Source organism: Diadema antillarum, unplaced genomic scaffold (genome assembly GCF_040938485.1).
Source record: "Diadema antillarum isolate AM-2024a unplaced genomic scaffold, OU_Dant_1.0 scf00000004, whole genome shotgun sequence".
Lineage (NCBI taxonomy): Eukaryota > Metazoa > Echinodermata > Echinoidea > Diadematoida > Diadematidae > Diadema > Diadema antillarum.
The window spans coordinates 1,339,761-1,352,073 of NW_027270893.1; the positions used below are offsets into that span (position 1 = coordinate 1,339,761).

Below are 12,313 nucleotides of genomic sequence, written 5' to 3' on the forward strand. Positions count from 1 at the left end.
CACGTAAAAGTTCTTATCTCCACTTCAGTATAATGCATCGGATGCAAATGGCAATTCGCAAAAATTTCATGCCACTAAAAGGAAGTTGGTTCAAACTCATAAAAATTAAAATTGCCGTGAATATTTCTTGCTCTACGGTTCTATGAGTTTATCAGGGTTTCAGGGTGACAAAGCGCAAACAACAATCTATTACCCACTCACAAAATTACACACACTCATGCACACATAAAGTACTGTATATGCCGAATATTTCACGAGGTTTTTATGTTCGCGAATTTCGCGAGTCAGCTGCTATTCGCGAAATTAAAAACATGCGAAAATATTGACTCTAGCGCCGATATGAATGTGAAGAATGCGTATACATTTCTCCGTTCAGTACAGACTCCATGATCACGAATTTAACCACTCGCGAAATTGTCCGGAAGTTTCGATTCGCGAAAATTTAGACTCGCAAAATATATGGCGTAGACAGTATACAATGTACAGTATTCACAGTCACAACTCCCTTTTGCATAATCACCTTAATGTCACCTCAACTGAAACACAACATGTACCTGATCATTGCCTCATCACTGAAGACAGCACCAAGAAGGAACCGGTAGGCAAACCAGGATGAGGTTGCCATGACGTCAACATCCACCATGCTGAAAGATGCCACCACTTCATCTATGTAGGCAGAAAAAAAAAAGGTAAGGACAGATCGGTCATATGAGCACCTCCAAGATGGTTAAATGATATGACTTTTAAATGATAAGAGGTTGGGAAAAATGGAATAACTGACGTTAACCCATTGAGGACAAGTCCCGAGTATACTCGCGCAGGGGTCTATGGGAAATGCATGTTGAAACAAAATCAGCCTGTCTTCAACGGGTTTAAAGACACAAATATGAAGGACACTGGTAAACACAGTGTCTGACAATTTAAGAAATTGTCAGACATTACTGACTATAAGCTGTAGGATGATGTCCTAACACATAAAAAGACACTTCAACTCACAAAAGACTTGAGAATTATGTTTTCATCACAAGAGATCTACGAACAAATACCACTGGTACCATTTTCTTCATCAGTAGTTTAGCAAATGGTTAATTGAACCATTTTTGTCTATATGCACTATTGAGTATATATGTGACCGTGCACCTCAAAATGAACATAAAGTCACACACACTGATTTTGCGTGAGGACTGAAAATAAGTGAAATGGGTCAACCTAGCCGAACTTGACTTTTTCATATTTTCTGAAAGAGCGGGTCTTCTTTAACATTATGCTAAAATATTGTATCATAAAACGGGCAGGAAAGTGTGTTTTTTTAGCAGTTTATATCGAACATTTTTGGTAGAATAGTGTGATTAGGTGTGTCTTTAGAATCCATTTTTCATTTTTGAAAAACCTTGTCCACACTCTTCACTTTCAACTCTAATAACTTTTGAAAGGATAATGCTACTGCTTTGAAAGTTGGCATTAATTGTGGACAGAATGTGTTAAGGCATGCTTAATTTCAGTTTAATCTGATAATGCCTTCATTGTTGTTTCTCTGGTGGTTCACTTCCTGTTTTTTGTCCCATTCATTGCACAGCCAGCATGGCATGGTAAAGATTAAGTGCTTGAATAGACACTGTACTTCAGAGCCTCTTTTCCCAGTTCACACTTTTCCTGAGTTTGTGCTTTCTTTCCAATATTTAGATAGGTTAGGAGAGTCCATTAGATTTGAGATATACATCATTTTAAAGCTTAAAGTCTGCTCTTTCAGAATATGGTCTTAACTAAAAATTCATGTCTGGCGACTTTTTGTTTGTTTTGAGGTGCAGGTCACATACGGTAAATGTGGTAAACTCCTAAAACGTTACTCTTAGGAAGATTTCAGTGTTCATTTCATCTAGTCTTTACGAGATTCATGTCAACACAATATCGCAGACTCTGGCAGCATATAAGAGCAATGCATCCAATATAATTCAAAACCATCATCTGTAAGAATATTGGACACTGTAAGTTTCACTGAGTTCAAACATGGTACACCTGATGCCATTAACAAGCAAGGTGTTTAATGATTACTTAATTTACATGTAGAAATTGACTTCTATTGATGTATTGAATTCAAATGTGGACCTGACTGATGTAAAATGCTCATCATCTACCTTTCTGTGTGTTCTCTACTTTTGCCCCTTAACCCGTTGAGGGCGGGCTGATTTTACTGACACGCATTTCCCATAGACACTTGTCTGAACATACTTAGGACTCATCCTCAACAGGTTAACACCCTCTGTAAATATCTTGGGAAAAAAGATCCTGACACTTTGATAATAATTGCATATCATGTATGGTCTGAAAAGGCAGTATACTGTTGCAGAATTCTTACAGGTGTGTAGATACCATTTGTAGCTTGTAGTATAAATTTGTATGATAAGATATCACATACCTCCATCATGTGATATTGTGTGCACAGTTGCATTGTCTGCTATCAGGAACATCTGACCAGTGTGTGGTTCCATTGCCATGGCAACCACATTGCTGTGCTTCTCTCTAGAAAACTGAATTCAAACAGACAAATATTCAAACTGACATGTAACAGACTGTCAAATGCAATTAACAAACAAATAAGAACAAACATTAACAATTTACCCACAAAAATGAGACAAAATAAAAGAAATATACCATGACAGAAAAAAAAATAAGACACAGTTTTATTCTGTCTGCTAGCAAGGGATAAAGAATTTCCAAAACAAAGAAGAAGAAGGAAAAAAACAACAAACACTGATTGACCTAGCAGGAATGATAACTTGGCAAACAATGTGAAAGGAAATAAGTCCGATAAAAAAAAAAAATGTATAACAATTTCCATCATTTTTCCTTGTGGTGTCCACATACTTAATGGCTGTAGTATATCCATTTTGATGTCAGCTATTATCACCTGGAAGAAGTTGTATCTTACTTTCTCCACTTGGCAAGGAGGCACTTGCTAAAAATGATGACACATGAACTCAACACGGTGCTGCAGCGATCCAGTTACAAGCTTTGTCATGTGATTATGTCAAATCTAGTACCGTACGTCTATCATGGCTAAAAACTTGGTGTTAAAAAATCAGTATTCAGTGTGTGTTGGGTGTATGGACACTTTCAACAAAAGCCTCGTTTAAATACCTCACAGATTGCTGACGTACATCTATTGTATAGAAACTGTGAGCATACCAGAAATTCTGTGTTATTCTCTTTTCATATCAAACATGCCATCATTGTCAACCCCTTTGCACTCAGAACCTGGATGTGCCACATTATAAAACCTACTGGGGATCATCACATCAATGAAGGAAGAATATGAATGCATGTTTAACCCTAACCAGGCCGGGCTTTTTTGGGTGTTCTGTGGCCGGGGAGGGGTTGATTCAACCCCCCGAGATCTCGGCCGTCGATCGCGCAATCGCCATGAAACTTGGCACGTGCATTACCTGTGGCGTAATCTACCAAGCTATACAAAAAGAAATTAATATGGAAATATTCGCCATAATAATTGATTATGCTCATATATGCATAAAATCATACATTTTGCTCTAAATCAGAAATTAAAGCTCCTAGAATCCTAATTTTTGGTGAAAACATTCTTTGTAGCATTCCTAACAATGTACTCGAAAAAAAAAATTTGGTATCAAAATCAATTTATTTATTTTATTGTTTTATGAATTTCTTATGTATTTCTTTGTTTTTTTGACCTTTTGTTTTATCATTTTTTTCCGCAAAATTTATGACAGAACCTATTTAAAGCATAATTATGCTAAAACTAATTAGTTTCAGCCTATGAAAGTGAAAATAATCATATCTTTATGAATAAGAAGAGAAAACTCCATGTGCATAGACTTTATACACAAAATCACGTTTTTGAGCCATTTTCGATTTGACAGGTATGTATAAAACGTTATGCAGCGTCGTAACGGTATGCACGATTTTCGCGAAAATGGTGTCAAAAGATGTGCGAGACTTGAAAGTAAAAAGTCAGGGAACGGTGCGGTCAAAAAATTTCGCGCGGCTGAGTAGTCGCGAAAAATGTTGAGGGGGGTTGATTAACCCCCCCCCCCGGCCTTTTTAGGGTTAATGCCAATGCATAAGCCCACACACATATCATTCCATTTCAAGTTACTGTTCTGTAAACTATCAAAGTATTCACATATTGAAAAGCAAGAAATTTTCGTGAACTGGAATCAAATTATACCTTTTTCGTGGCATGAAATTCTTGCGAATTGCCACTGGCATCCAATGCATGACGGTATAGACAAGAACTTTTGTGTCCATTTAGATTTGTGAATCTTGGCTCTTGTAAAATTTGTGAAATTAAAATGCAAGCAAAACCTTCTGGTTTTACAGTAAAGGGGCCTACCTCACTCCATCTGTGTATCAAACTCTCAGCATGTTCTGTGAAGTCTAGAGGGAAGACAGTGTCCCTCCTCACACACCCCTTTCCAAGAATGGAAGAGGCAAGCTCTACTGTTCTCTCTCCTGTATTTGCATGCACCTTGAAGTAGAGTCCTGCTGGGCTGGGCTTTCTGCATTGTGAAAAATAGGGGTGGATTTAAGTATATAGTAGACAAATAACCATCACCTTTGAAATGAAGCAAAATGTCAGTAAGTCAGCACATCACATGTACATTACAAATACCTATAATCATAACTATTTGCCTACAAACATGTTATGCCAGATTTACAAACTGTCAGAATAGAAGAAGGTAAAATACACCTACATCACTTCATTACATTTAATCTCTTCTAATCTCTTAGAGCTACAAGTGTACTAGTATTGAAATATGAAGTTTTACTATATTTGATTTAGACAATGCCAAAACAACAAAGGGGAAAACTTTAGAAGTGTTCTCTTTGAAGTAATGTTTAACGTAATTTGCTTCTTTTACATGTTCAGATTATTCCACAGTGAATGTGTGACAAAACCAAATTTCCATGCCCTGTTTATATTAAGATATTGGAAAAATAAAGAAATGAAGTGAAACGAAATTAGATGAAATGAAATATATAACTGCACATGTTGTATCTACTAAAGTTTCTCATACCTAGGGTGCACCAGAATGCAGTCTCCTCCATATGAGGCAAAGATCATCAGCTCAGTTGGGCAACGAGAGAGTAACACTGTGGGCGACTTGATGCCTTTGCAGTCTATGAATCAAACATGAGAATGATGATGATGATGATGATGATGATGGTAATTAATGATAATCACAAATATTAATTACGACAATAATTAATGATAATCACAATATTATAACAATATTAACAAAAATACTGATACCAGCAAAAATGGCATGAATAATGACAACAAGAATGATAATAATATAACAAAAATCATCATCATTAACATAATCATCATCATCATCATAGTGATAATAAAGAAGTAGAAGTTTAAAGTTCAAGCATGGAACGTGACATGATATTGATCTCCAAGAGATATCTTCTGATGATAGAGACAATGATAAAACTAGTAACTTATAATGATAATAATACCAATAATAAGTGTGAATAAAACATACTACATGACATCGTATTGTATGACTATATAGTGATATATATATATATATATATATATATATATATATAACACAGTGCTTATATAGCGCATATCACTGCCGTGGTGTCTCTATGTGCTTTAACACTGTGGGAGCTTCTTTTATATATTAAACACGGAACAGCGTTCCACAGTGTGGGAGCAGCATGGGCAAAAGATCGCTCACCATAAAACTTTGTTGTGATAATAGGACATTGGAGAAAATTTTTCTGAGTTGATATTAAATTACGAGAGGGAGCGTACCTGACCAAGAACTTACTGAGATATTCTGGTGCCATTGATGATAGTATTATCATTTTAAACAGCACAAACTGATTCTTTCTGGCTCATCTGGGATACAGAGATGTACACTGTATGTCTGGCATAATCTTAAGAATAAAAAACAAACTATCTTGCTGACAAAAAAAAATGTTGTACACAGACAGCTGTCAATTATCATATTCTTATCACCATTCTTGCATGCATCAACTCTAATACTTTTCAAAGACAAAACAGCACTGGACCTTTGCACAGGAGTGAAAACGCAGCACAATTGGATACAAAATGGTTCACATGGGAAACTTACAAGGCTCCAGTTCAGCACTCAAGAGATTGAAGAAGATGCTGTCTGCCTCTTTCCTCTCCTCGACCCACACCAGTCTGTTGCCATAGTGACGGCTGTAGGTGGCGCTCTTCAGGCTGACATTGCTGCCGCTCGCACCCAAGGTGAACTGCGCCCTCTTCCTCCAGGGCGGGGTGCTAGAGTCTTGGGGGCGGAAGTTCTCGTAGACCTTGACCAGACCGTTCTTGTGAAACTACGAACATTATTACAAAACAGGAGTCATTATACCTCTGTAATCATTGAAATGGGCAAACTGAGTATATAAACGATGTAGACATGTTGTATTTAAGCGGCCTGTCCCAATATGAGCATAACAATGTTCCAAAACACCAAATTTCTGATTTTCGTCCCTTTCCACTTTATGATTTTGACAAGCGAATACTCACTTGATTGAGCACAGTTGTTTTGAGAAAACATAAAGATATACAATGTAGCTTCGAAGCACTTTCCAAATTGTATCACTTTTGCCATCTCTGCATCAGATACATAACTCTTTTCTGACCCATCACATGCTAATCAACTTGATTAATTCGGAGTCAAGTATCCAATCATTCTAGTAACTTGGGAATAATTGTAATCTGAAGATCAGATCACTTTCATTCTCTTTTAGTTAACATCATATACTATACAATATACACTTCATATTTTGCGATTATGATTTACTGTAAAACGAGAAATGTTCGCGTGCATTTTAATTTCACAAATTTCACGAGCGCCAAGATTCGTGAAATTAAAATGCACGCGAAATTTCTTATCTACACTATATGCATTGAACGCAAGAGGCAATTCGCGAAAATTTCTTGCCACGAAAAAGGCCGTCGGCTCCAATTCGCGAAAATTTTGTGCCGCGAATATATCATGTTTTACAGTATTGCAAATTGGGACTTATAAGACAATTTTGCAAGAGTTGAATTTGTCATCAAGAACCACAATATGATGAAATGATAAATGGGTATTACAGGTTTCTCAGGAGAAAACTAATACTGTTTCCCAGCTTGGCTTCTAATTTGCAGGGTAATTGTGTTTTAATACAGGAGGTAATACTTTTGCAAATCTAGGCCTACAATCTGCAAATATGAGTCAAAAATACACCAGGGGACTACTTTCATAAAATGTTGCTCTATTAGCAATGGCTGCTGCAATAGCAAGTGTCATGTCATAGTAACTACTATAAAAGAATCCTGTTTCATGATTGGTTGTAGCTACAAGAAGTTGTCATTCTAGCAAGAGTTGCTACCCCAACACCTTTCATGAAATGGGGTCCTGAGGTAGGACACTATAACACTGTAACACAAACTTTCCTTGCAATCCCTTTGACACTGTCACTGCTCACTGATGTGCGTTTTTGAAAGATTAGTTATCCTCATATCACTGGCAACCACTTACCACGAGAAGAACATCACTGGTATCCTTGGCAAAACAGAGCTGGACAACAGGGGACACTTTGGCCGAAACCGTGAACTGCTTGGCGGGCACTGACCCTCGGACCTACAAATATGACAAGGGAAAAAAACAGCAGTGAGGCAACGATGATAACAGATGATCAAGCTGCGTTAATATCCGTGAATTTCTCTCCTTTTTTTCCTGCAGAAAATGTCATATCAATCATGCTTCATCGGTGTAATCTTCAGGCTAGCATAATGAGACAATGTTGGAGGTGAATTACTATTAAATACCAAATACTATAGAATACAGTCACTATAAGCCAAAGCAATGGACAGTCTATTAATACATGCCTTATCTTTTTCTCAAAAAGATGAAAGTTTTGTCCATGTTCTGATACTTCCTATTTAAAGCTTTTCCAATTTAATTTTGATTTTGTTTTTAACTATAATCCTGCGGATACATTTAGTCAACATAAGTGAGACACATTAAATCAATCATTGCCAACATAAATTGTGCTCACTGAAAGTTTTCTGCGTAGTTACATACTCATACACCGATTATCCAGCGAGATGAGTACTCCTATTGTTTAAAAATACCTGATAGCCTCGAATTTGGGTCCCTCCATCCAGGGACAGAAAGACATGCCCCTGACATCCCCATACGGAATGGATTGTCCTCTTTAGCACGCCCTCTCTGGTGAAGATAGCATGAAGGTCCTGGTGTGGGAAGGGTGGTATAACAGAAATTGGTATGATCAACTGGTGTACCATTTTCTTTTTTTCTCTCTTTTTTTGTGTGTATGTATATCAACATACAAATTTGTCAAGTCCAATATCGTTGCTGGTGACCGGACCTTGTATCTCAAATTTTGGGGAAAATGACTTATTTGATTGATGGTCAGATACATGTAATCAGTTGTGATGTCCTGTCCAAGTCCTAGCTGTCTATTTAAAACAAATATGACACCACCACAGCATGTCAAAGGAAAGACTATCCCATTTGATACAGTGCTTTGGCTGCCATGATCTTTCTTTTCTTTTTCTTTTTTTTTTTTTTTTTGCTCTCCTGTCCATTTGACAGTTTGTAGATAGAAGGTCTTGTCTCCCCAGCGATATGATATGACAGAAAGATAGATAGATAGATAGATAGATACAATGTAGATAGATAGATAGATAGATAGATAGATAGATAGATAGATAGATAGATAGATAGAGATAGATAGATATTGGAAGTGACGCCTGATTGGGCTTTTCCATCAATGAAGGAAACGGCCCCTGCTGCAAATAGGCACCCTTTACAAGGCCTGCTTCAAACAGGGTATTCTACCCTCTATAGATAGATATGCTGATAATAAAGATTGATTGATCATGGATAGATTACGGGGATAGTTTGATAGATCAAGTAATAATGTCCTGCGCTTTTAAATTGAAAAGCAATTTTTAGTGAATAGACATATTTTGAACAAGATGGTGTACAATTCTATGTAACAAACTTGCAACACAAATGACATTTTTATAGCAGGCATACCCAATTGCATAGTAAATTGCTACGCAATATCAGGAAAATTATTTCCTTTTGATGTAGAGATGACATTGACAATAAAAGGGATTAAAATTGCATAATTTTCTCTCTGAATTGGGAGCTTTATAACCCTACAGGCAAATGCTATACAGCTGTACTGAAAATGGTGCTGGGGGCTTGGTATTGGTATTTTGTGCTATGAGATGTTTATCTGATCAATTATAGGCTATAAAGATATTGGACAGTGGATTTTGACCATTCTGATGCATTTGTCACTTTGACGATACACACTAAATCTCCATACCACATGCAGTGTAGCAACTAACATCAAAGTATCCATTACCAATATCATCAGTACTACAGAGCCCTGTATTATCACCATAATCATCAATAAAACCATCATCACAAAAAATTGCAAATATCAGTATCCCCATACATAATATTCTATACTGTATACGCCATACACATACTTCGCGAGTCTAAATTTTCACCAATCGGGAATTCATGACCATTTCGCGAGTGGTTAAATTCGCGATCGTGGAGTCCTGTACTGAATGGAGAAGAGTACACGCCTATATGTCACATTCACATCGGGATTAGAGTCAATATTTTCACGTATCTTTAAATTCGCAAATAGCACCTGACTCGCAAATTTTGCGAAAATAAAAACCTCACGAAATATTTGGCGTATACAGTAATCATCCCTATCATCATCACTGATAAGTTCAGACTGTACATCATACATGCTGTTTAGCTTGACATACTCCAACAACATTCACATTATATCATACACGTATTATACTTTGTATACACGTGAGAAAATCACACCATTGGTCTTGTGAGTTCTGCGTCATACTTTGGACGTTTAGCTCAAATGCTATTTATTAGGTTAACATCAAAAGAGTATAATAGACGGTACAGTCACATTATTAACATTATGCACTGGTGTATTGTTGATGACACAATCCGGAATGAGCATTCTACACATCTGCGCAAAAGAGAAAACATGCAGGTCCTCAATCATTGTAACAATATAATTTGTAACACTTTAATCCATGCAGTTAAGGTACCAAGTCTGTCTGTTTTAGTTTTGGAGAGCATGCCCTCCCCCCGCCCCTCCCCCCCCCCAAAAAAAAAAAAAATAAATAAATAAATAAATAAAATAAAAAATAAATAATAATAATAATGAATAAATAAATGAATGAATAAATAAATAAATAAACAAAATAAAAAAATCAAACAAACGAAAGAAAAGTGTACCCCAGCCAAAATCAAAGTATTTCTCTTCTTCCCAACTATTTATCAGGATCAAAACCAGACCAGTGTTCATAAAACAGGAACGATGGAAAAGCAGTGTTCTCTGACTCTATATTGTCGATCAAAGTCTCAAACCAACAAGGGGATAAGTACTACTGAACAAATAATACAAAGAGTGTACTACATCTGGTACATTTGTACATGTATGACTACTACTATGCCAGGAGACAAAACATGCAATGTACAGCACTGTAAATTCTGTACCTACATGTACATACAATGTACATGGTACAATATATTTTGACAGATCAAGATTTTGCATTTTCATCACAGAACTAGATACACTATGTATACCACTGACATTTAAGCATAATATACACGATGGTGTTTCTCTCCTTCTATGGCACAAATTAGATCAAATTTTCATCCTCGCAACAGCCAGGGTCACACTGGCAAAAGATTGTGAAGATTGTGAAATTTGGAATGATCGCAAAGTTTTGCCAAGTTCTGTATGACGGCAAACTTCCCATGAAACTTCATGCGAAACTTCTCACAAAACTTCCCACTCAAACTATAGAGATATTTCCCAGACCTCCGCCAATCGTCTCGATATTTGGGCAGTCAAACGCAAGTAACTGAAACTTTACAAAGTTTGCCACACGACCAGTCCACCATCTGTAGAGGTACGTGCATGCATTGAACATGTCACAATCAGTACCTGTCACACAGCATACATTGCAACAGTGACCCAAACTTCTGAGAACCTAAAGATCACAAAGTTTGGCTGGCTGACAGTGTGGACGGATGAGCAAACTTTGCAAAGACTTCATGATCTTAAACTTCACTATCTTTAGCCAATTATGACTGCGGCTTATAAGGCGCTACACCTTGTTCATTTTTTTTTTTCACAAGTTTCACATATGACTTTAGGGGTATCGATAAGTACATGTATACCAGGAAATCAAGAATAATCATTATGGATGGAATTGTATAATTTCAAGCACTATATTGTATTTGATAATGAATTGTATCTGATTTCAATCCACTTCAGGGGCAAGCACCACTTGCAAAACTGCAGGCAAGACTGCTGGGTACAAAAAGCAAGGCATGGGGCGGGGGGTCCTGTGCTTCACCAAGATTACACTGAAAGAAGTTCATATAAAGCAGAACGTGAGGAAATAAAATAATGCAAAGTGATCATTAGAGTCATGTAAGTATGAATGTACCGTATACCCCACACTTGTTTCATAATGCATTTTCAAAATTCGGGACTGCTATGCATCTGCCAACGAGGACTGCAGCAACAGAATAAAAAAATATTGAAGTAATTACCGCTGTTTATGTTTGAGCAAAGTTTAAGGATTTATCAACTTTGAGATGATACAATACCTTACATTGTACAATGCATTTTTGGTTACATTAGGCAACATTTCGGCATCGATGCTCATACAGTGCACTCCCGTTATAACGAACACAGTTATAACAAAATTCCACTTTACACAACGAAGTAAAAATTCAGGCCGTAATGTTCATTATCCGCTCTATGTGCTTTTATTGTTTATCTGTTTGATTTTAAATTTTGATATAGAAAACTGCCAGTCCTGGGGACTTAACTATAATGGGAGTCCACTGTATTACATTCAGTTTACAATGTCATGAATATCAGTCAACTTGTAAATTTTTTGGGAAAAAATCAAGCCTTGGAGCGATGTATTTGTCTTAGACAACATACATGGTCAAAATAACTTTGATAAAATGTTCTGAAGAACCTGAACGATGAGAAGAACAAGCACAAGCAATATCACACTGAGTCCTGATCACAAATCAAGCTTCCTAGGCAACAAAGATGAATTATCAATTGCAGATATAATAGAGAATAGACGTAGATAAACTGACATCCCACAACATAGTTTTAACACATTCAATATACACATGTATGCCACAAATTTTAATAGATTATAGATTAGTTTCATTCATATTCTGGGAGG

General features: G+C 36.7%; 1 protein-coding gene across 1 annotated transcript; it reads right to left on the reverse strand.

Moving 5' to 3' along the window:
* Positions 1 to 532: 532 nt before the first annotated feature.
* On the reverse strand, positions 533 to 9,057 carry LOC139744874 (uncharacterized). Its single transcript, XM_071655321.1, has 8 exons — positions 9,040 to 9,057; positions 8,144 to 8,263; positions 7,548 to 7,649; positions 6,126 to 6,354; positions 5,052 to 5,154; positions 4,367 to 4,532; positions 2,417 to 2,528; positions 533 to 666 (listed from the first exon to the last, which is right to left on the reverse strand). Exons 1-8 carry the CDS (start codon positions 9,055 to 9,057, stop codon positions 533 to 535), a joined length of 984 nt encoding a protein of 327 aa, XP_071511422.1.
* Between the last annotated feature and the right edge of the window lie 3,256 nt (positions 9,058 to 12,313).

What these genes read in the sequence shown, in the direction of transcription:
- LOC139744874 (XM_071655321.1), bottom strand. An exon ending in CCAGTGATGTTCTTCTCGTG is followed by an intron (nt 6,355 to 7,547) that starts GTAAGTGGTTGC and finishes TAATGTTCGTAG; the next exon opens with TTTCACAAGAACGGTCTGGT. An exon ending in CACAATATCACATGATGGAG is followed by an intron (nt 667 to 2,416) that starts GTATGTGATATC and finishes CTGCCTACATAG; the next exon opens with ATGAAGTGGTGGCATCTTTC.